This window comes from Hippoglossus hippoglossus, chromosome 15 (genome assembly GCF_009819705.1).
Source record: "Hippoglossus hippoglossus isolate fHipHip1 chromosome 15, fHipHip1.pri, whole genome shotgun sequence".
Lineage (NCBI taxonomy): Eukaryota > Metazoa > Chordata > Actinopteri > Pleuronectiformes > Pleuronectidae > Hippoglossus > Hippoglossus hippoglossus.
Genome location: NC_047165.1, coordinates 15693950 through 15717770, shown reverse-complemented (window position 1 = coordinate 15717770; position 23821 = coordinate 15693950). Strand labels below are relative to the sequence as shown.

The 23821-nt window shown below is 39.4% G+C and overlaps 5 protein-coding genes across 6 annotated transcripts; 4 read left to right on the top strand and 1 right to left on the bottom strand.

Annotated features, from left to right (window-relative positions):
- Nucleotides 1–2663: 2663 nt before the first annotated feature.
- LOC117775179 (cystatin-C-like) lies at nucleotides 2664–4525 on the top strand. Its single transcript, XM_034608089.1, has 3 exons — nucleotides 2664–2981; nucleotides 3786–3896; nucleotides 4132–4525. The coding sequence occupies exons 1-3, from the start codon at nucleotides 2781–2783 to the stop codon at nucleotides 4204–4206; spliced, it is 387 nt and encodes a 128-aa protein (XP_034463980.1). The 5' UTR covers nucleotides 2664–2780; the 3' UTR covers nucleotides 4207–4525.
- A 1656-nt stretch (nucleotides 4526–6181) lies between these two features.
- On the top strand, nucleotides 6182–9566 carry si:dkey-76k16.5 (uncharacterized protein LOC566887 homolog). The gene is made up of 6 exons (XM_034608087.1): nucleotides 6182–6225; nucleotides 7355–7520; nucleotides 7605–7712; nucleotides 7785–7905; nucleotides 8629–8761; nucleotides 8849–9566. The coding sequence occupies exons 2-6, from the start codon at nucleotides 7446–7448 to the stop codon at nucleotides 9246–9248; spliced, it is 837 nt and encodes a 278-aa protein (XP_034463978.1). The 5' UTR covers nucleotides 6182–6225; nucleotides 7355–7445; the 3' UTR covers nucleotides 9249–9566.
- A 511-nt stretch (nucleotides 9567–10077) lies between these two features.
- si:dkey-76k16.6 (uncharacterized protein LOC566817 homolog) lies at nucleotides 10078–12123 on the top strand. Its single transcript, XM_034608088.1, has 5 exons — nucleotides 10078–10258; nucleotides 10393–10503; nucleotides 10808–10916; nucleotides 11458–11584; nucleotides 11685–12123. The coding sequence occupies exons 1-5, from the start codon at nucleotides 10187–10189 to the stop codon at nucleotides 12094–12096; spliced, it is 831 nt and encodes a 276-aa protein (XP_034463979.1). The 5' UTR covers nucleotides 10078–10186; the 3' UTR covers nucleotides 12097–12123.
- On the bottom strand, nucleotides 11402–14266 carry mgme1 (mitochondrial genome maintenance exonuclease 1). Of its 2 annotated transcripts, XM_034608085.1 has the most exons (6): nucleotides 13306–14266; nucleotides 12966–13203; nucleotides 12745–12877; nucleotides 12494–12624; nucleotides 12297–12355; nucleotides 11402–12059 (listed from the first exon to the last, which is right to left on the bottom strand). In XM_034608085.1, exons 1-5 carry the CDS (start codon nucleotides 13820–13822, stop codon nucleotides 12316–12318), a joined length of 1059 nt encoding a protein of 352 aa, XP_034463976.1. In that variant the 5' UTR covers nucleotides 13823–14266; the 3' UTR covers nucleotides 11402–12059; nucleotides 12297–12315. The 2 variants fall into 2 exon arrangements, with proteins under 2 accessions (XP_034463976.1, XP_034463977.1); XM_034608086.1 differs by having other exon boundaries at nucleotides 11402–12355.
- Nucleotides 14267–14401: 135 nt separating this feature from the next.
- snx5 (sorting nexin 5) lies at nucleotides 14402–21443 on the top strand. The gene is made up of 13 exons (XM_034608084.1): nucleotides 14402–14544; nucleotides 15632–15736; nucleotides 15862–15972; nucleotides 16251–16372; nucleotides 16498–16621; nucleotides 16999–17094; nucleotides 17200–17305; nucleotides 17412–17487; nucleotides 17606–17645; nucleotides 17754–17840; nucleotides 18386–18545; nucleotides 18644–18729; nucleotides 20176–21443. Exons 1-13 carry the CDS (start codon nucleotides 14509–14511, stop codon nucleotides 20224–20226), a joined length of 1200 nt encoding a protein of 399 aa, XP_034463975.1. The 5' UTR covers nucleotides 14402–14508; the 3' UTR covers nucleotides 20227–21443.
- Nucleotides 21444–23821: the final 2378 nt, after the last annotated feature.

Below are 23821 nucleotides of genomic sequence, written 5' to 3'. Positions count from 1 at the left end.
TGCTAGCGGACGTAGCTACACAATGTATAGATATCAGCGGGCATTCAGGCTTAAAACATGGTGCAAGTGATGCCGTTTGGAGTTGAAAATGAATGTCGGGGCATGCAGGCACTTGAATGACACAACACGAGCAGTATAGAGGCATGTTGTGTGTTTTCTGTGGTTTTATTATATATATATATGAAGTCCAGGTCACCATTGAATTCTGCTGCAAAAAAGTTTAGCTCTGAAACTCGAGAAGTGTTTTGTGGACTCAAACACTTAACCCACCCCTCCAGCGACTTAGTGGTGAGTAGATAATGAGTGAATTTCAATTTTTCAGTGAACTATCCCTTTAAACACAGACCAAGACGCATAATACTGGTGCAATATCATTCTAACTTACTTAACATGAGAGGTTTAACACGTTATATTGCTTTATTTAATACAATCTGTAGACACATTGGATTGCCAGTATCATCTGTGTACATGTTTACATTTATCTAAACCTTCATATGATTTCAGCAGTGTTGCAATTTTGTGGACACCTTGAGAATTGGATGTGTTGTTGTGTGGGAGGGATCATAGACACAAAGATTTGTTTATGTGTTCCATCATTAAAAAGACATGTAACATAACATTGGTCTGCGAGTGCATTAAGTGGTTCAGAAAACGAAACTGGTTATAGGAACCAGCAGCTGCTGTATGGAGCCAAATCCAGGCCATAGTTCTGATCATTTGAAGTCTGAAACTGAAAAAATACGATCTGAAACTGAAAAAAAGATCTGGAACTGAAAAAAGATTTGAATCTGTAAAAGAATAAGATCTCAATCCGAAAATATAAAATCTGCAATGGAAAACCATAAGACCTCAAATATCAAAATATATATGAAAATAAATATTGTATTCAAAACTATTTAACACCCAAAAACGTTTTAATACATTGTTGTATTTTTCAAAGTTCCAGATCAAAACGTCCTTTTTTAAATTGTTTAAAAATGATCAAAACTATTGGCTTGGATTTGGCTCCATACTTGGGCTCCACAAAAAACTGCAAATTTGACAATGATCATGTCCAGAGGGAACATGCTCAGTCTAGTGGCCACAGATATCCCTGTTCTGAATACAATTTAAGAAATGTTTGGGTCTCAAGGGATGTAAAGGTCAGATTAGCTAAATAAAAAAAATACAGTTTGGACATGTGAGAACTTGGTGCTTTGATCCACTCGTTTGTTTGGATTACTCAACTATTTTGTCACCCAGGCTGTTTCCTGCACAAAGTTATTCATGATGACTGCAAGCAATCTGTCATAATGCCATTCTATTCTGGCCACAATAAAATTGAGGATCATTCTCTCCAAATCCAGTAAACACTATTTAAACAACTCTATGACAACAGCTGAACTAACAGAATAATGAGTTTACAAAATATCGGTGACATTTGAATTGTTTCAGTTTATATTTTCTCATGAATAGTCTGGAGAACATAACAGAGTTTGTGCTTAATCCATTAACGGTGTCAATATGATCATCAAAATCGGTGAGATTATCTCTTGGTTGATGTCCCCACCTGCAGTGTCTGGTTTAGTGGCCTGGGTGTGAAGGTGGCCTTATTCCCTCAGGACGTCCCAGACATTCTTCTCAAAGAAATTGAATAACGGGTAGACATCTTCCCGCCGTTAAGCCAAACAAGAGAGTAGATTAGGACCAATCATGAGGGCCCCTTCATTCTGCACCTAGAAAGATAGGCTGGGAAACACGTCAGTTTTTGTAGAGTATAGGTCATAATTTAAATCCTTTAGTCTGTATAAAAATCATGTTCATGTTTTTCTTTTTTTTTTCTTTTGTATTTGCTCTGGTCTCCAGGAATTTGCTGTGTCAATGGTTTTTGGTCATCGGTGCACTTTGTCCTCTGCAAACCCTAACCCCGGTCACCTCACCAAAATTTTTTAAACCAGACGAGCTACTTTACCATTAGGATGTTTCCCACATAAGAGATGACGCTGTAAATATAACTAAAACAAAAACAAAACTGTGTAAATATATGCAAATGTAACATTCCCCAAAGCTTTTAGAAAGAGAGAGGTTTTGAGATGATATTTAAAAGAAGCTAGAGAGGTAAGTGCCACTCCAATTATTTATAAGAGCACATGAGGATATTTCTAGATGTTGGCTTCATGAGTTAATCTATATCAACACTAGATTACATGCATTGTAAAACATATCGTCTAACCGTGCTCAAAAATATTTAGAAAATAAACCACACAAGCAAAAAAAGAATAGAATATCAAAACCAAAACTAAACATATGGAATAAAACTAAAATAATAAATTGAAATATAAATTATAATAAGATAAATAACTATGTAGATAAATATAAAATAGAATGTACAGTAAGTAATACTGTTAGTGGTAGTGCAAATATTACAAGGAAAACAAGCAATACAATCACAGACCATATAGAATCAAACTTATTAGGTTTCTCATGAGAGGTGAGTGAGTCTTTCAGGTTATTGTAGTTTAACACTTATGACTCAATGCCATTTTGACAAGTTCATTCGTCACCCTTCATGAGACTGGACCTGACGGGCGGCACTGGATGGTCTAACTCCGCCCTCCCGCGGGGTGCAGCCGTGGAAAATATCAGCGCATGTTTGCGCTGCAGAGCTTTTTGATTGGCTGTGGAGATACGTCCCTCCCTCCGCCGTGACGTCGCTGTTTAGATAAAAGGGTGGTTACAAACCTGTGTTGTTGTGTTGTTCCTCTTCTGCTAGGCTCCGTGTTTTCATCGACAGAAACGCCATGAACCAGCTCGTCTTTCCCGTGCTCGCGGCTCTGTTCGCCGTGGGCTTGGCCGGTTTGGGCGGGATGGTGGGGGCGCCCGCAGACGTCGACATCAGCGATGCGCAGGACTTCCTCGACTTCGCCGTCGTCCAACACAACAGAGGATCCAACGACATGTTCCTGAGCCAGGTGGCTAAAGTGATCAAGGTCCAGAGACAGGTCAGTGGCTGCTTAATGTCTCCCTGGATGTCTGCCCGGGGAAACGACGGTAATCCAGTGTGTGTTTAGGCCTCAGTGCCAGTAGGCCTTTACTGGAACAGACGAGTCCACACTGAGTGTTCGTGTGTTCCTCTATTCGTGTATTCACATGGATTCCTGAAGATAATCACATAGGCCTGGATGTAGACACCATGATCCTGTCACACCCCGTCCTCTCTTTCCCAACTCATTCCTCAGTCCAATACGCCTTTTCTTGTTTATCATACATTTCATACATTTCTGTCACACAGCATACACTGTTTATATATATCCCTTAGCTTATATCTTTTATTTGTACTTCTTTATTACTTTTACTGAGTGTGTTTTTTCACTTAACCTCTTGCCGCTGTAACTCTGCAAATTTCCCCTTAGCGGGACAAATAAATATTATTTTATTGTATCGGACATTACCATGTCTTATTGTATGATTTCTCATCATATCTTGTTTTTTTTCTTATTTTTTCTCATTGTATTGTATCGTAAGATCAAATATTATCGTATGTTATGGTGCCCTACCTTATATCATATTCTACCATATTTTATCGTATTGTATCACATCTTCTCTTATTGTATCTTATCTTAAGTTATAACGTGTCGAGGCAACTGCGTGGAGCTGCATCAGCTCATTCCCTGGTGTTCGACTGACACCAGCTGATAATAAGTGTTTTGTGTTCATTTAAGTCCTGAAATGTGCTCTGTGTTAATGCTTCAGTGCTTTGTTATTAATGAAAAATTCCTGTTTTTCTCACCCACGTCTTCCTCCAGGTGGTCTCTGGGTCCTTATACATCATCACTGTGCAAATGGGCAAGACCCCCTGCAGAAAGGGCAGTGCGGATGAAGTGTGCGCCATCTACCAAGACCAAGCCTCTGCTCGGGTAAAGACCTATTAACTGCAGCTTTCATTCATTCTTTAAACGGAGAGGTTTTAGACACATGGGTTGGATGTTAATCAATAAACTTCAAACCTTTAACACTTCAACAATAGATCATGTTTTTCATCAATTGAACATTAGTTCTTCTGTTAGTAATTGAAGTGCTTTGTACAGTACATATTTTGATTCAATATTTAAATGTGACTTCTGGTGTGTGTTCTGACCTGTTTCCCTGCAGCCTTACATTTGCACATTCAAGGTGTGGAGCCGCCCATGGCTTAATGACACCCAGTTGGTGGGTGAGACATGCTAGACGGAGAACTGCGAGGGAAACATTCAGCGTTGGCAACGTTTGCAAAAATAACCTTGATGCAAAAGCAATACTTTGTACTAGACAACCCACAAATGTATTAACATTTCCACTTGCTCCTTTGCTTATTCACTCTATGTTAGATTGATTGACCCCTGAGAGTCGTATTGCATCAAATTACAGAACAACCTATGCAGTATTATAGTGCAGGTAGTTCTGTATAATCATTAAATCAAGCAAACTACAAATAATTGTGTGTTGAACTGTTTTGTTGTTTCATAAAAACCTAATAAAGAAATGATGATTAAAGCTGCACCTGAACTCAAATGATTGTGTCCCTATTTGAGTTTGTTTTTGCAGATTTACCACTGGTAAATCCAATCAGGTATTACAGCATCATTTGTTGTTCAAATGTCACTTTTACTTTTCTATTTGTTATCTGGCATACCACACAAAGTTAATGTTGGCTGTTTGAAGGTTTCAATACAGGCAGGAATTGATCAAAATAATAATTACCACAGCTTTTTGTAGAAAAAAATCTTCCTATTTCATACATTTGCCATCTTTCTGTTCTTTCCATTCTGACGTCTGTAACAATATAACATGTATTGGGTAAGAGTAAAGGAGCAGCTACAGAGGAAAACTATTTCGTTTCCTTCCCTCGAGGACATTTTCTGCTGAATACAGAAGCTACTTTGAAAGTGTAAAGAAGAGCATGTACTCCTCTGAAAGTTTTCCCTTTGAATTCAGTCAGGAGACCGCTTACTGACTCGGGTTTCGGGCCATACATTGAGAGCCCCCTAACCCTAACCCTTAAGTTCTACAATAAAATATTATTTAAGTGCTTTTACTTCAAAATGCTGTGTGTTATTTAATCTGCTACTTGAAGTTTGTTAGTAATTATAAATCATCATATGGATAAGTAAATTTTATCATTCACGCCAAGTAATATTTACTACCCTTCTGTATTGACTGCACGACCAGACACAATGAAGTAAAGTTTACTGGGGTAACTGGAGTGAAATTCGAAAACCTCTTCCTGCTCAGCCAGTGACGTCCGAGGACAGTTAGCGCTCCTTTCAGACAATAGGGTAGACACTGACCAGAGCAGCAGCACTGACCCAGGAGGACAGACAGCACTGACCCAGGAGGACAGACGAGACAGTTCATGGATGTGAAGCCACTGGGGTAGGTTTTATGCTTAATTTACTTTGTACATTCATGTTAGCTCATCTGCTAAAGTCAGTGTGTGATTAGGCCACAGACTACTTTGCTAGCATTAGCTTAGCTTGCTAGCTATTATCATTCTGGCACACACCAGCTCATTTTTGTGGACATGTTTTCAGTTGCTGAAGAAGGGGTCCCAATGGTGTAAGCTATGTATCTTCTGTTGGTCAGAATGTATTGTGTTGTGTTTCATTACATTACGTTACATTACATTTATCTTAGTAAGTTGGAACATATTGTATCTTTCATTAAAATTGTTTGAAATAGGTATTGGTTAAACTGTATGGTAATTATGAAAGCAGCAGTTAATGTTGCTGCTCAATATTTCAAACTGAGAGAAGTGTTGTATTGTTTTAGCATGGTGGTTAACTATGTTGTGTGTGTTAACCTTTTGTTTTAGAACAAAGAGGAGTTAAGAAGGATCACATCAATAACTTGGAGAGTCTGGAGAGGAACTCATCAAGGACTACCAGGTAAATTTGTGATGATTATTCTGACCATAATAAAAACCTAAGACTTACTCATATCTCCGTACAAATACTTTATAGGCAAACCACTCATATCCCTTTTGTGTGGTTTAAACATTTTCTTTTTATTAATTTGCATTCTTCAATAAGATATTTACTACAATTGACATTTAAGATACAGTACCAATCAAAAAGTTGTTCAGCCAACTTTTTGATTGGTATAGTCAATAGTCCTTAGTCTTCTAAGTTCTGATTTCAAATGTTTTTGACATCATTTCAGCAAGGAAGCCAAAGAGGACTTCTCTCATCATGACTTTAAGATCTGAAGGAAATGCAGCACAGAAAGGCCACAACCCCTGACCATCACAAGGGAAAAGAGGTTCTTCATGACTGTTGCAAATGTCTACCTTTTGCACAAAGGCCTAAAAGAACAGAATTTGTTGGGAATTAACTTACTGCATTTCTGTTCTGTATTTCTTACAAAGCTATTGCACTTTACAGTGATACTTCATTGAAAATGTAATCTTTGTGTTATTGTGTGACTTTGGGAATCTGAACCGTCCCTAAAACACTGTAGTCACACAATAACACAAACAAACTGAGGATCTAGGCTGGCACTTTTTTTAAATGTCTAAAATGCGTTTGTTGCTGACCCCACCCAGAGCAGTTCATTACTTAGCTTCTGTGCTGGTGCCCGTCTCTGCTTCTTCTAACTGGCGATGTGCCGACCGCCATATACTGTAGCTAATACACTGACTACACAAAAATACCACATACAACCACACATTTAATAATCCTATCTAACTGTTTAAGAGGTAAAATGCATCAGAAAGGTCACATGTCCTATTTGAAAATGTTTTAGTCTGACTAAGTGTTTCAAATGAAAGTCTGCAGTACTGCTGCTAGCATTGATTTAGATATGTTTTAATGCCCACCAGATTGTATGTGTAAAAAGCAACCTCTTACATCAGTGTTGAAGGTGCTGTTTCTGTAAAAACATCTGTTATTTCATGTTTTATAGAAGTCTTACGTTAAAACAATCGTATTGGCAAAAGTAGCTCATGTTAAAAATGCAACAAATCCATAGTATAATAGCGCTGTAAAGTATATCAAACAATATGTAAATATTACTTCTGGATACTTCTGGATATAAAGTAAATAAAAGCTAGTTAATTTAAATATTTTCAAAATTAGATACAAACTTAGTTTAAGTACAATTTACTAGCAAAATGTAAACCTAAGGGTTAAAATTGCCAGTAAAATCTACTTAAGTATTGTTTATCTACCAAGTCTTAATAGTAAGTAAACTTTACTTGAGGATTTCCCCAGTAAAAATTACAAAGAATTTCTGAGTGAGAATTGTTACCTAGCTTCTGCTGAGTAAATGTCACTCCAAATAGATATAAACACCAGATATAAAGTGTGTGAACCTGATGACACTGTAAATGATTTAACAGGTACTGGACTCTGAAACAGTTTTTACTGGAACAGAGGAGTTCAAACTGGCAGGCAGATCGAACTGTATCAGTGAGGCTCCACCAGGCAAACATGAAAGTCCTGAACAAAGATGAACTAAAGGTTGCTGAAGGAGTTCTGTTCAAACACCTACCAAAAAGTTCTAAGGTATTTAATCCTCAACATGTCACCTTTTAATCGCAGTGCACCTGTAAACAACTGAGGCGATTTGTTTCCCTCCCCCATTTTAAGGTCTATGGCTTCCTCTATGGTATTAACAGGAACAAACCAAGTACACTGGAGGTGGTTGTTGATTCGTGGCCTGATTTTAAGGTCATCATTTGCAGACCTGATCCCAAGGTGAGTTCATCTACTAGGGTATCTGTTGGGTATGCTGCCACATGGTTGTTTGATTTTGTGTTTATTTTCCAGGTCAAGCTTGCACTGCAGCTCAGGAAAAAGGTGTCATACTACAGCATGGATGCACAGGTTTTAAAGAAATTGTTTACAGAGGAGAATGTACTTGACTGGAGTACCGATTTCATGGTTGGAGGTGAGGTCAGAGCACTGCAGAGAGCAAGTGCTTTCTTGTTCAGTCATGAAAGTGCTTCAAGACAACCCAGGTTCATAGTTCCACGTTATTGTAGCCTGGTGATTTCTGTTTCATGCCACTTTATATTCCCACACAGTTCCAAGGTAAATGTTGTACCTTTTTACATCGCTAGTTATTGTAGTTTGGACTCAACAATTTGATACATTAAACATGTACTTTATGAAATACGATCCATTATTATCACTGAAAATGGATAATTATACATTAATGCATCAGTAATAATAATCTATATAACATAACATATAGCTAAATGTACACTATTCATAAATAGATCTCCAAGTAATGCTTATCAGAGATATCCAGACATAGAAGAAGTTAAAGGAGACGTCTTCTCCACACAACATATTTATTAACATGAAAAGATAAAATCAGGCCTGAAGCATTTGTCACAATCTACATTTGCTATTTTATTCTCTCTTTTGTAGAAGTCCATTCTAATTTTCATCTGTGAATTCACAGCTGGGATCTCCCGTGTTGACCATTGTTTTGACTGTCAAGACACTTTGCTAATATAATATTTCAACGCAGATCATTTACTATAGTAATTGATTATTCGTGCACGGTTTTCTTATTTTTCCTGAGTTAGGGATGTAAATACTTACTCCACCACTTGTAAAGACAAATAGCTCAATTGTAAAAACATAATTTTTTTTTTCCCTTAAGGACTCGACAAATCCAATGAGCCCACTCTCAAAGAAGTGTCTTCTATCAGACAAGTTTCCATCAGACCCTTTGTATTGGTGCATCTTCTGTATTTGGCAGACAGCAGCCATCTTCTCACACCAACAGTCGGCAGGTATATACGCTCAGATCATTAAAAGCACTTTATCTTATGTTTCTCTCCTCTCAGATCTGAGGTTATCATAATATTTTTTTCATGCAGTGAGCTTGAATCAAGGATCTCATCTCTTAACCTTTCCCACGTTGACTTGGTGAATAAAACCTGGAAGTTTGGAGGAAACGAGCAAGGTTACAACATGATTAAATACTACATTGGCAACTTTCCGACATGCTGCATCACCGACAGACAGGGTCAGCCGGTGTCCTGGATCCTGGTGTATGATTACTGTGCCATGGGCATGTTGTACACTCTTCCAGAGCACAGGGGGAAAGGATATGCGAAAATCCTGGTCAGCACCATGGCCAAGAGACTCCATGATGAAGGCCACCCAGTCTACTGCTTCATAGAGGAGGAGAGCGTGGTCTCCTACAGGCTTTTTAAAAACCTGGGCTTTACTGAAGATCCTTCATACAGGGCGCAGTGGTTTGACGTCAACGTTTGATTTCAAAAGTTTTGAATGTGTAGCTGATACACTGTCACAGGAACTTGTATCTGTATGAATAAAACAGGAATGGAATGGAATGGTAAAAAATGGAAGTTGTTTAAAAACACTTTCTGTCAATGCTGTTGCATATTGTGCTTTTTAAAGATTTTTGAAATAATTATCTTCTTGAGCTTCAAATTTATGTAAACTTTTACTGTTTCTCCAAAGCTATGCATCCAGATGTGGATTTTAATAATAATAATAATGAGGGACATACTGCAAATAATACTATTTCATTTTTATAGCAGATTATTCAAATAAAAGTGATCTATCCATCCATTCAATCTCATCTCATCTTATTAGATATTTCATGAAAAAGTTGGTGCATCAGTCTAGAAGTCTTGTATTACTCATTACTCTATTACAATTTTTTTTGAACTCCCAGCATACTAACTATAGTTGGTGTGTGCAGAGCAATGCAGAAGTAATAGTATAATGACCATAACACGTGATTTCTTGGTAAACATGAATCATGTGGTCGCACCATGTGCAGGGGAGTGGAAGATAAATGAATCCTATTAGCAGATAACGTGATCATCAGTATTTGTGTGGAATGTCTATAGAAAGCAAAATAGCCAATGGATAAGAAACAATTGGACCACAAATCACCCTGTCTAAACTGAGCATAGTGACAATGAGGAAAATGGCTTCCAGAAATCTGTAGAAGGGTTTAAAATATTAAGACTTGTTCGATACGTGGTAAACTACAATAAACCAGATTTTAGGGATTCCCCCCCGCCCCCCTTCCAACTCGCTCTCGATCTTCGTGTCGAAAGTGCGAATCACTACGTCAGCCTGTGTCTCCAGCACAGCTGATCTCACAGAACCATAAACATAAACTCGTTTACTGCAGGTTACATGTTTGTACAGTTCAGAGAATATCACCAACATTTACCATGGAACTGACCGGAGAGCAGCTGAAAGACGCAGAGACCCAGCTGAGAAGACATCTACCACGATCACTACTGGTTTGTAAAGTCAGATCGGAACGCATTGATTCGTGTCGGTCACTTATAGTGTTATCTTGTCACCGTCTCAGTAACAATAAGTGAATGTATTTAATTAGCTGGATTATGATTGAGCTGTTTGCGTTGTTTTCAAGGTGTACGGTAATTTGGTCCTGTTAAACAGAGTCAGCTCAGACCCTGTCCAGGTGTTGGTGGACACATGGCCACACTTCACTGTGATTGTCTGCAGACCACTGCATGTGCAGGTAACACACACACACACACACAGATGACAATTATAATGACGTCACTGATTGCTTTGGGGACATGATATAGACTTACATTAACTTCCTGTCTCACCCTAAACTTTAACTTACCTTAACAATTAACCCCAAAAAAGCAATCTATAATAGTAACAATAATGATAATGAAAGACACTTTACATTGCTTAAAAACAGAGAAAGCTATTTAAATTAATTAGTCTGTTTTAAATTTGTCACCAAACGGTAGCCTATGACAGTTTCTGTGTATTTCTGCGCACAATATCTTCACATTAGATTTTTCTTCCAGGAAGGTGATCTCTTCAAAGATATACTGTTTTTTGCGACGGATGAAGCTCTTATGGAGGAAACCATACGAAAGTCCTCTATTCTTGATTGGACCAGGTTTCTTTGTCTTGGTAAAAGAAATAAGCTTTTTTTTTCTAATTTATTCCTTAATTTTTTAGCACATTGAACAGCCCTACGTAGTGACTGAAATACTATCATGACATTATAATGCACTGATCTTTGCATTTTTAATGAAAGCATTTTCCATTAAATGACATATGAAGACAGATCAATAAGAAATAAGTTCCAAAACCCAGACATCTGATTTCTGTTACATTGCTGCCATTAAGGTTTAGCTGTGTTTTGAACGTTGCTTCTCCTTCCTTACTGTCAAAGCCCTCCCACTGTCATTTAATGATCTGAGAAAGATATATCCTTTCTGGCATATTCCGACACCTCAAAAGGTTATGAGGTCAAAGATCAGTAGCTTAGTTAAAAGCAACGCTCAAAAGAGAAATGAACATCACATCAATGCTTTGATCTTTCTGTCTTCTAAATATACCAACATTTGCATAATTAGTTTCAAATCAAGGTGGAAATAATTTCTGACACTGGAATCCTTAATCTTGTTTTAATAATACAAAAAAATAAACGTATTTTCTTCTGTCCAAGCAATCAGTCTTCGGCACATGGAGATATTCAATGCAGTGGCATCAGAAAAACGTGTGTCCAGCAAGAAACTGGCAGTGTGTCACATGATGATATTAGAGGATGTATCCAAGCTTCCCTCTGTAGCCAGGTAGGGCCTATCCAAGCAATTACATCTTATTTCTGGAGACAGGTCATCATCATCACAGGTCTTACAGGTTGTTCATAATTCTGCTTTCTGTTGTGTTCAGCTCAGGAATCTCCCTCGGCTCTCTGGATGAATCCCACGTTGGCTGGGTGAGTCAGACATGGAAGTTCGCAAATGATGACGAGGCTGTGGGGATGATCCGCAACATGATCGCAAACTTCCCCTCCTGCTGCGTGCTGGATGCACAACGAAGGCCAGTGTCCTGGATCCTGACCTATGCGTCGTGTGCCATGGGAATGCTGTACACCCTGCCAGAGCACAGAGGCAAAGGCTACGCCAAAGTCCTCATCAGCACCATGGCAAAGAGGCTCCACACTCAGGATTATCCAGTCTACTGCTTCATAGAGGAGGAGAACCTGGTCTCCTACAGGCTTTTTAAAAACATGGGCTTTACTGAAGATCCCACATACAGGCAGGCCTGGGTGGCATTTAATGAACAGATCAGTGTATGGTAACAAATAAATAAAATATATTCTAAATAACTGATGAGGTCTTTAGAGAAACAAATTAAGTTCAGCTAATTAATTTGCATATTTAGCACAGAAAAGGCAGGTAAACAAGTCGATTAAAAGCTGACGGTTTTGTCCTCCTACAGCATTGTAAGAGGTTTAGTTACCTTAAACTGAAATAACCTGCTTCATGGAAATCCACTCGCATATCTCTCTTCAAACACCTCATTTCTTTTCTGAAAAAGCTGTTGACGTATGACCGGATCTGGAATGAAAAGAAGAAATCGTAATGTCAATAATATCTGTATATACCTGTTTAATTACATTTACATTTTTATGTAACATTTATTTCTGCATTAAAAACTGAAATTATTTTTGAATGGAATGAATCTGACTGCTTCACCTCTGTTCTGTGAACTTTTCAAGTCGCAGCAACCAGGTCCTCCAGTACTGTAGCATCAGCTCCGAGCTGAGCTGGTGAGCGTGGGCAGGCGAGCCGTCCTTGTAAGCCACTACAATGAGGCCATGATCAACCTGCAGTGAGAAGAGATCAGTGGTGTATGAAGTTTTGAAGGTGTGTAACACTGTGGTAGTAAGAAATCATAAATAATCTGAACTATAATCAGAGAAACAGCATCTATGTCTATAAAACACCTGGTATTTGTAGTTCCCGTCATTGTTCAAAGCCCCAGCATAGGCTGCCACTTGAATAGGGTTGTCGTATGTGTTGCTCAGGAATGGCTTGGGCTTCTCTGAAGTCTTCCAGTCAATAAGACATAGAACACCTCTGCAAATAAAGAAGGCTGGGTGTGAAATGTCCACTTTGCTTTGGGAAGAGTACACCGTACTTGTGTCCGCAAATTGACCGTATGTACCTGTAGCGAGCGACGCAATCCACAATTCCCAGATAGTCCAGGGTGTCGTGATGTACAGTGCTTTCAATCGCTCTCACTGCACTGACGTCTTCCAGTATGTGAGAGACGCTCTCCATGTATCCCTGAACCTCAGCCGGATACTCTGGTGTCTCCGCAGGAGGCTTGTTCTCCTGTGTTGCTCCCGACGCCATGATGTCATCCAAAGTGGAATGGAAAAGCTTGCCTTGCCTGAATAAATCTGATTGAAAACAAATTTCGGATCACACGAGAATCTCTGAGCACAGATGTCACAAATAACAATCTGAATTGAACACAGACACACACTGTTAAACGTACTTACTCTGAGAGTATTCTTTGAAGCCATCTTCTCCAAGCTCTTCGATCATCCTCCTCTTCCACCTCTCCAGGTAGAATCTCTGATCTGGGGAGAGGGTCTGCTGAAGGATGCGGGTCACACTCGGTGCCGAGGACCCTCCTTGGCCCCTTTTCAACAGAATCCGAACTGGAAGTCCTGACTCTGTCTCCTCTGTCTCTAGAGTCTTCTCAGATAGTAAGAAGGGATGAAGGGTCTTAGGCTCCCTCCTCTCTGGTTTAGATGAGGGCGTTTGAGCTTTGACAACAGGTCCATAGATGTGCTCGTCTTCCGCCTGGAGGGTGTCTGGGGTTTGGGAACTGACCCTGGAGGACATGACGGACTTCACCAAAGAGGAGTAGCGCTCACTGACCGCTAAACTGTAGGAGCTGCGTCTTTTAGGGGAGTTCAGGCAGCTACAAGCGGAGAAGTTCCTCACAGGGCGGGAGGTGCACTGGATGAGCATGATGCCTCCAACACACACCACACGTTTAACAATGAACATTCTGGCAACTTCCACACAAACAACCTGAGAACAATGACTTATTGTCTACTTAGAGGCATCCAACTACACAAAACCACGGGGTTTTCGAGGCTTTACGGTCTATTTTACGGTCACGTACTTGCCCCAACATGTTCCAAAGTTACCGCTCCACACAAACACAACTGTTTCCACACGACGCGTCTTTTCAGTTGCACAAACTTCCGCCTATGGGAATTGAAGTTCTGATTATATTTTCATTGAGGCCTTTGTAACAATAAAAAACTACGTTACCCATAAGGCGCAAAACTACGTTACCCACAATACGCGGTGCATCATCGAAATCCATCCGTGTAGCCATCTGCTCCGTAGCGGTACTAGAGTTTCGCTTACTTTTTGTTCCACTCCATGTTTCCATTAATGACAAACAACAGTTTACATTAATGTTTATGGTTATAAACCAAATGCGATAAAAACTCGTGCACAAATGCAAAATGTCTGATTGGGTTAAACACCAATCGTACCTTCCGTGTATTTGACACCGTCCAATCAAATTCAGTGTAAGGCGGGGTTTATCGCTCATCACCAGGAAGTGGGCGCAGAAAACGGTTTGACAGCTCGTCAGTGAGCGGAGGGAGGGCTTCCTGCTTCTAGTTTTGTTATTCGGGTGGTTGGCCTGTTCTTGCCATTCCGTCAATTTCAGTCCCACCATGACATCCTCTTTAGACGAAAACAGCAAGGAAAAGGTGAGGCGAAGGGCTCCTGGCACGTGAGCCCCATTAAAACTCAGCCCCGGGAGTTTGAAACTTGCTTTGTGGCAAGTTATTGCCGCTAACTTTTCCTGCCCACATAACGCTAGCCTGCGGCTAAAGCTAGCTATCGTGTCATGGGTAAAGCTTTCGGGAAGTCTGTTAAACCTTCACGAGTAAAGTCAGTTTGCATGTAGACTGAGAAAACTGTCGTTCGTTCATGTTAACTAACTTGGTCAACTTGGTAAAACTAGCCCAGTTTACGCTAATTGCTCATAGCTACGTCTTTACTCCATTAACTGTGCAGCACACTGGCCCGCAATAACTCAGTCCACTGAGCTAAAATGACTAGCATTCTGACAAGTGTCAGAATACACTACGATATCTTTACTCTGACCTACTTTTAATGCAGCTGCTTCTGTCTCTGAGACCTTCTTTCCGACGGGTGTGCTCTTTACACAGGCAGCTGGGTGTATGATTTGTTCTCTAACCAGCACGACAGTAAATAGACAAGTCCGTTTGTTCTCTATCTCGTAGTATAACAGATCAACAAGGGCGTGGAGCTGACTCTGAAACCAAAAGGACTGGATTCTGTGTTTACTGTTGGATCACAAACTTTACTGCCTTCACTGTCCAGCACCACCGAGCCACTCACAGCTCTACACCCCTGGATGATTTGCATTGCTGTAGTTTCTTTGCATGTTTGGTTATACAGAGGAACTCTTTGGATTGACTCTGAGCTGCACAGATTGAGAGATTGTTTCCTTATGGATTCTCTAAATTCCAACCCCAGTTTGACGTCATCGTGAAGTTTCAGCCAGTCATGATGGGAATTGGACTGGATTTAGGATGTTGTAGATGTTATTAGCACATTCCTCTGAACTGTTTGCATATTGTCAAGCTTTGGAAGACTCCAGTCACTGAGGATTTGCATTGTTGCCTCATTGGCTAAGATTTAGCTGATACCGTTGACCCATAATTACAATTAAATAGCATTAAAAATACAAAAATATATTTTTGTCCTCACACATAGGATCGGTCAGCTAAATTTTTGGGATAACCCTGAAGTGTTCTCTCTCCTTAGATGCGCTCTGTTTCTGTGGATCTGAACCACGATGCTTCTCTCCTCATTGACATTCCTGACGCACTCTGTGAACGGGACAAAGTCAAGTTTACTGTCCATACAAAGGTAGAAAATAGTTTGTACACGAACAAAAACCTTACTCCTAATCTTAAGCATATTCAGTAATAATATTTTCTAATTAGTTGACAGTTTTCCTTTAACATATTCTATTAATGTAACTTTGTTCCCAGACCACCCTTAGCGCTTTCCAGAAGCCAGAGTTCTCTGTCCCCAGGCAGCATGAAGACTTCATCTGGCTACATGACACTCTGGTGGAGACCGAGGACTACGCTGGCCTGATAGTGAGTTGGACGACTTGCACACAGGATTCACACACGCAAACATAGACAGATGATGTAATATCACTATTTCTCTTTGAGCTCTATGTACCAAATGACAAAAGGATAAGTTCAGATATATGTTTTGGTTTGTTGTTATTTGTAAATCTTAAAAGAATCAAGCAGTTATCCTATTGAAAAACTATTTCCCCCAAACTTCATGAGTATGTTACAAATAAGAACATTATCCGGTCATGAATGAATGAAATAAAGTAAATTATATCCTGCTTTATCCGTCATAGATTCCTCCAGCGCCCCCAAAGCCTGACTTTGAGAGCCCAAGAGAGAAGATGCACAAACTGGGGGAAGGTGAAGCCACTATGACCAAAGAAGAGTACGCTAAAATGAAGCAGGAGCTGGAGGCGTGAGTGTGACTCTCAGTCAAAACATAGATATATTGTATTGTATGTGTCCTTTATGCAGCATCATGTCCTTTTGAAAGCTCTTTTATTTGTGTAATCTGTGGTGTTTGTTTTTCTTTCTGTTCAGTGAATACCTGGCTGTGTTCAAGAAGACTGTCCAAGTGCACGAAATCTTCCTGCAGCGATTGTCCTCTCACCCCATTTTAAACAAAGACAGAAACTTCCAGATTTTCTTAGAGTATGACCAGGATGTGAGTTCCTCATACTGCTGACTTCCTTTTCCAAATTGTCTGTTGGAAAGAGAGGAAGTAGAGTGTACTGGACACTTGTGACACATGGCTTACATCCTGCTGTGATCAGCAGTTATGCTGATCTATGTAGTCTTTGTCAGTCGCTCTAACGTTTGTTTGCAGAACTAGCTTTATATATTTAGGTAGCAGTTTGATAAAAGAGCACTGGCTACATGTACGTGTGGATCACACTGTGATGCATAATGACACAAAAACAATGAACTATTGGTACAAGCATGAATGTTATTTCAGATCTTACTTAGTTCCATTACACAACAAATGAGTCATATTCCTCTTAGAGATTTGATAATTCTTCTTTCTTAATTCTGACATTTTAGCTGACTGTGAGAAGGAAGAATGCCAAGGAAATGTTTGGAGGATTCTTTAAAAACATGGTGAAGTCAGCTGATGAGGTCCTTATCTCAGGAGTGAAGGTGGGGCTTCTGCATGATCTGCCTACAGTGTTTGTACGACAGCCATACATATTCAGTGTTGTCACCACTTCCCCACTTACCTTCGTTTGTTTGTCTCCTACACAGGAAGTCGATGATTTTTTTGAGCAGGAGAAGACATTCCTTCTCGACTACTACAGCAAGATCAAAGATTCCACTGCCAAAGCAGAGAAAATGACCCGTGCACACAAAAGTATTAGATAATTATTAACTGGAAGGGGGACCTGTCCTGCAATTAATTTATTTCTATTTGGGATTTTGTTTTTTGTAGTTTTGATAGATCATTTCTGTTATTTCAGATATTGCGGATGATTATATTCACATCTCTGCCACTCTGAACAGTCTCTCAGCTGATGATAGTACAGCAAATAAGAAGTGAGTGTCATTTCATTTTGAACATGTTGAGTTGTGATGTCAATTTCATGCTTTATGTATTGACAAGTTAATCAAACATGTAATTGCAGAGTTTTCACTGTTATATTTATTTTGTCAGACACCTGGAGAAATTGTCAGATCTGTTTGAGAAACTCAGAGTAAGTTGAACCTCATGTCTCAAAAAAACTGAGACTTTGTAAAAAACATTTGTCTTGATTCATTAGTACACTGTGGTTGCCACTGTGTGACTTTGCCTCTGAATGCAGAAAGTGGAGGGAAGAGTCGCATCTGACCAGGAGCTGAAACTGACTGAACTGCTAAGATACTACATGAGAGACATTCAGGCTGCGAAGGTGGGACATGTTTATCGTGTGCTTTCATACAAGGTCCACAGATTACAATGGTGTCTGGTCATGATGCACATCACAAGCAGGCAAAACGCCAACATGCAGTAACTAATGCTCTGCTATTTACCACAAGTAAAGTTGAAAGATTGAAGAAAATAATCTGCATTCGATAGAGCAACAAGCCAGGCATTTTAAGTTATATTGGAAATTTAAACTTTTGTTATATTCAGCTCAAGGACCAAATTATTATCTATTCTAATTTGGGAAAAAGGGATTTTAAGGAGCCATATGAAACCCTCATACATAAAACAGAAGCACATGTATTTCTGGATCATTATTATTATTATTATTATTATAATAACACATGTTTTTGTAAAAATCAGTCTTTCGAAAACATGAAATTAGATATTGAGTTATTGGATTCTGTGCTCCATTGATTGCTTTTATTGATATTTTGAATGTGCTTCAAGTGAAGGTTCGCTTTAAGTATTTCTTTAAAAAATGTTATTAGTCTATTTCTTATGTTCATCTGTGTGGATCATGTCTGTTAGGACCTTTTATACAGGCGAGCCCGGGCGTTAGCTGACTACGAGAACTCTAACAAGGCTTTAGATAAAGCTCGACTGAAAAGCAAGGACATTCCCCAGGCAGAGGAGCACCAGCAGCAGTGCCTGCAGAAATTTGACAAGCTTTCAAATTCTGGAAAGAAAGGTTTGTCAATCCTGATAGTTTCAGGCAGATTTTTGTACTTGTGTATAAGATGGAATGCGCTATGTTAGCCCTTAAACTGCTCAATGTTTTCCTCCTAGAGCTCACTGGTTTCAAGGGGAGGCGTGTTGTGGCCTTCAGGAAGAACCTCATAGAGATGGCTGAGCTCGAAATAAAACATGCCAAGGTGAGAAGCATAATACACCCTGTCTACTTTGTTATATTTTCTGGTAGTATTGAACCAATGAGAATACTTTCATACCATTCCCATGGGAACATACACTCACCAAGCACATTAGCTGTATTCGTCTTCAGTTCTTGTCTGACACAACTTTTTCTTTTGGACATGGTGCAGAATCATGCTGGAAGTAGCCATTAGAAGATGGTAAACTGTGGCCATGAGGGGATGCACTTAGTCAAAAACAATACTGAGAGAGGCTCTGGCTTTCAAATAATGATTGATTGGTATTTAGGGGAGCCCAAGGTTTGCCAAAAAACATTCCTCATGCCATCACAACACCACCAGCAGCCTGACCTGTAGGCATAAGGCAGGTTGGATCCATGGATTCATGATCTTGATGTGAAATTCAGACCCTACCATCTACAGCCTCAGCAGAAATCCAGATTCATCAGACTAGGCTTTGTTTGTGCTGTCGTGGTGAGCCTCTGCCCACTGGCACCTCAGATTTCACTTCTTGTCTGACATGAGTGGAACTCGACACAATCATCTGCTGTTGTAGTCCTCTCATCTAAATGTCATACATTCTAAAATGCTTTTCTTCTCCCCTCAGTTAAGACTGGTTATCTGAGTAACCAACCAGTCTGGTGCTTACTGAATGTTTTTTTTTGTTTGTTTCAAACAGCATTCTGAGCAAAACAACAGTTAAATACCATCAAATACTCCACAGCCTGTCTGGCACCAACAATTGCTGAGATCACAGTTTGTTGTGAACACTGAAGCTCCTGACCTGTATCAGCATGATTTCATGCATAGCACTGCTGCCTAGGTTTGGCTGATTGAATAATTACAAGTAGCAAGTGTTCCTAGTAAACATATTGGTGAGTATACATAGCATTTTAGACCTGTGATGGTGTTTACATACTATAGCATCACAGTTTGTTTTCAGAACAACCGATCTGTCATATTCAAGTTTCACAAAATCCAGATAATGATTCTTTAAGGTTTACATGTTGTATACACATGCAAACACAAGATAATAAAAAGCTAATTATAACAGGGATACAAGTGTGCATATAAGTGTTGTCAACCAACAGTTGGTATTTTAAGTGTTTTTAAAGAGAGAGAAAACTAGATTAAAAGCAGATACAGTAACTCAGATGTCACTCAGTAGAGGTTCAACAGTCCCCCTATGAAGCCACATTTAAATTCAGTAGATCCAGATTTTTATTTGGGTATGCACCAAATTGCACACACTCATAAATATAAGCACCCTAAATATGCCTGATTGTCATGGATTGATCAAGATCCATGAATTATTCTAAAAATGTGAAAAACGCTCACAATGTTAAAGAAAGTGGAAAAAGGTTTTCTGGATCTGCTCCCTGATCCGGGGTCTGCAACAACATTAAATGGATGCTTTCTTGAAAAACTTGTTTCCTCTTGTCTCCACAGAACAATGTGACTCTATTGCAGGGATGCATTGACCTGCTCAAGAGCAACTGACATGTTTTCAATTGGTCCTGTCCATACCATCACCAGTATAACCTGGCGTCCCCAGGGCCCCTGCATGGACATGAATCCAAGACCTCTCTCTGCTCCCACCCTGGGGTCTGATGCCACTTTAAAACCCTGCACGAGAAACACCAGTGTCTCGTAAGACGAATGTGTCCATGTTTACAGAGTCCCTGTCCTCTGGTCTGTGGTCCATCCTTTTCCATTATTTATGGAAGTCAAACTCAATGTAATGCCTTTAGAGAATGAGGCCGCCACCATTAAGGTCTTCCATATTTTGGCAGCGCTAACAGAGATGAGACTTCTGTTTTTTTTGGTAATTTCTTAATTTCTCCTTTTTACATTATGCACATAGTATAAATCTTGCCTTTTTCATTACGTTTCTGCCTCCATGAATTTGAACTCTAACCTCCTCCCTCATGTAAATACCTTTTTACCAAAAGGCTTAGAGAACGTCTTTTGTATAGCCAATACCTACATTTTACAGGTCATATGCTTAATCTTTTGGGGGCTTTTTCCTTTGCTAATGGAACAGTTCGACTGATGCAAAACTAGTGCCTGGGAAAAAATATCCTCATACTCTGCATTCCTGGCCTCTGAGATTAGAGTGCATTCAAACCACGCTGTTAGAAGACAAGACTGATCATCAAGTGTTCAAAAATAGCTGCACTTCACCTCAGGAATTCATCCCCATTTCTAAGAAGTGGCGTCAGATCCCACAGTAATCAGAGACGTACATATGGATGAATCATAGAGACCGGTAGAAGAATAAGTCAAACAATGTGCAACAATATTGCACAGGGCACCCACAATACCCCTGTATTATATCCTCAGCTGCTTCTTCACCCTGGCCAACTCGGTTTATTCACTCTTCCCTTTTTAGTTTGTAATTATTGTTCTTTTTCTTTATTTTGCCCTAAATTGTTAATTACAGGCTCTCATCTATTGGACCTGATATATTTTACCAGATCTTCTAAACACTTGGTTTATCTCAAACCGAAAAAGATGCACTAGGAAAAAAATGGAGAAAAAAAGATACTTTACAAGCCCGACCAGGCTCAGTGGAGAGTTAAAATACATTATAGTTTTATATGAAATTGAATGTATTTCTATTGGATTCCAACTGTGTGAATACCTTTACATGATGCTTTTCCTACAGAACAGCATTTTATAAATTTGTAATAATTACATTAAATAAATCCTGTTTTTCCCAAGTTTGATCTTTTGCCGTTCTGTTTTTTGTGTGACATACAGGTTTGTATTTGAGCCACCCATCATACCACTAGGTGGCAGAATCCATCTATCCACTAACTATATTCAGTTTCCACCAAGCTTCAGTGTGTGGGCCCATGAATTTAAACACAGCTGTACACATGTTTGTGTTAAATCCATTGACCACAGTACATCCTGGGATGGGACAGTGAGAAGTATTAGGTAAGCTTTGAGGAAATGCCATAGTGCTCATGGGAATCAGCACTGCACCACCAAAATGCACATTTCATGTCTTACTCTGACCAGCGCTAACCAACGTGACCCATAATCTGCTGCAAAACATTACAGCGCATGCAAAATTATTTTTTATTTCGTTCTGTGTTATTCATCAAAAACTTTCTGCCCATGTCAGCATTTTATTCACTGTATTCTTAACTATAATATTTATACAAAGACCATATACAAACAGTTATACAAATCCACACAGACAATAGAGAAAGGAACTTGAATGAGACATGGAGAGGGAAAGTTGTATTGTTTATGTCCATCATGTACATTATATATAATTGTCCATAATGGATACATGTGTCAATGTCACTAGTCATGCAGACACAGTGATGAAATTGGTTGATTCATTGATTTAAGGCTTAGTGGATTTCTGTCAGGTCAGAGCTGAATCAAGGGCAACTGGACTTTGTTGCAGATACTAAAGATGTTTCACCTCACATCCAAGAGGCTTCCTCAGTATTTCTGCAACTGAACACTTGTGAAGAGGAATGTAGAGTAAAAGGGTCAGAGTTTAGCCTGACGTGTCAGTTTGAAAGTGACACGATCTTTCAGCATTTACTGTACATATAGAGTACGTGCTGTCCAACGACTAATCTGATCAGTATCTGTGTGAAACATAAATGTCCCTCACAACTTCAGTCTTATGTGCAGCTGATGTTACACTGATAAAGAAGTCCTTTATAGTTTTTTACGCTAATCTCAGAAACTTCTGAGGCAATGATATTCTGTGTGAAATTTGTCTGTGGCAAGAAATCTGCTGGCTTTAAAGAATGACTTTGCAGATTTTATGAATATCCTTATCTCCTCTAAGGCACACTCAGATTTTACAGGCTTTAAATGCAGAAGTGAAGTTTTTTTCATATTTGAGTCTTTTAAAGGCATTATCACTGATTGCTCATAAACTTTTGCCTTTATGGTAATATGTCAAAATCATCCACCAAACACACATCAGTCAGTTTCTTCTTCTGCTGTGTCATGTCATGAAATAAGTGTTTCTTTGAGTATGAAACCACTTTGGTCATGGACAGGCGAACTGCAAAGAGCCAACGTCTTCTTTCTGCTGACTGACCCTGAACACCTGCGTAATGTCCCACAGCTCCATCACTGTTCAGCTGAAACATCATGATAAGTGCAGTCAGTGCGACAGGAGAATGACTGGAGCCATAAAGCATGAAGGCTGCCTCAAACAGAAACTGTGTCCTCTGCAGGGACTCGCTATAGAAAAGTGCACCTGCACTTTGGTGAAACTAAACTGTCACCTCTTCCTTAGTGAAACAGAGCAGGAGGCTACTTCTTGGGTCTCATTATGTAACAGTTGCACCAATCTGCCAATTTATATACCGTTTTAATCTTTTGCTTCTACCTTCTGAGTTAAAATAGCAACTTGCAGGTTTTAGAGGTCACTGAATTATGCTGAAACTTGGTGTATACTTCTATTTGCACTACAGTGACTGCTGAGAGAGGTTTTCTTCAGCATTTGAAAAGGAAGAATTGGGACAACAGCAAATTTAAATAAAGTTTACATTGCTAAATATGGATTCCAATACTAGTTTTTAAAGGGAAGAGGCTGAAAACGTATTAACATATTGCATAACACAGCCACCAAGGCCATAGGCTAATACAGCATATACCTCCAACACCCCGCCTTCAAAGAGGCGGATATCATGACGGTTTCTTACAATGTTGTTTTTCTCTGGTGTGAAATGTTGCAGATTGCAGGTTCAAATTTAAAAACAAATAAAAGCTATTATATTCTCCGATGGAAAACCCTATTGACATTTTCCGTAATAAGCAAACAAGCTCACTCATATTGGCACATGTGAGATTCAACATAAAATTGAGGGGATTCACAGATTATTTTCTGGAATATCACTGATTTACATAGTGTCATGGCCAAATATCGTCTCTCCTCCCTAAAACAATGAAATTCTGCTGTTGACACACAACACTGAAAAGCTCAAAAGGTTTTGTAAGTTGCTGTGGCCAAACTTTCCCCAGGTCAGTGCGACTTGCCCTGCTCAGTTGTTTTCTCTGGTGCAACCAACACAAATACAGAATGTCAACCCAAATTCAGATTAATACACAG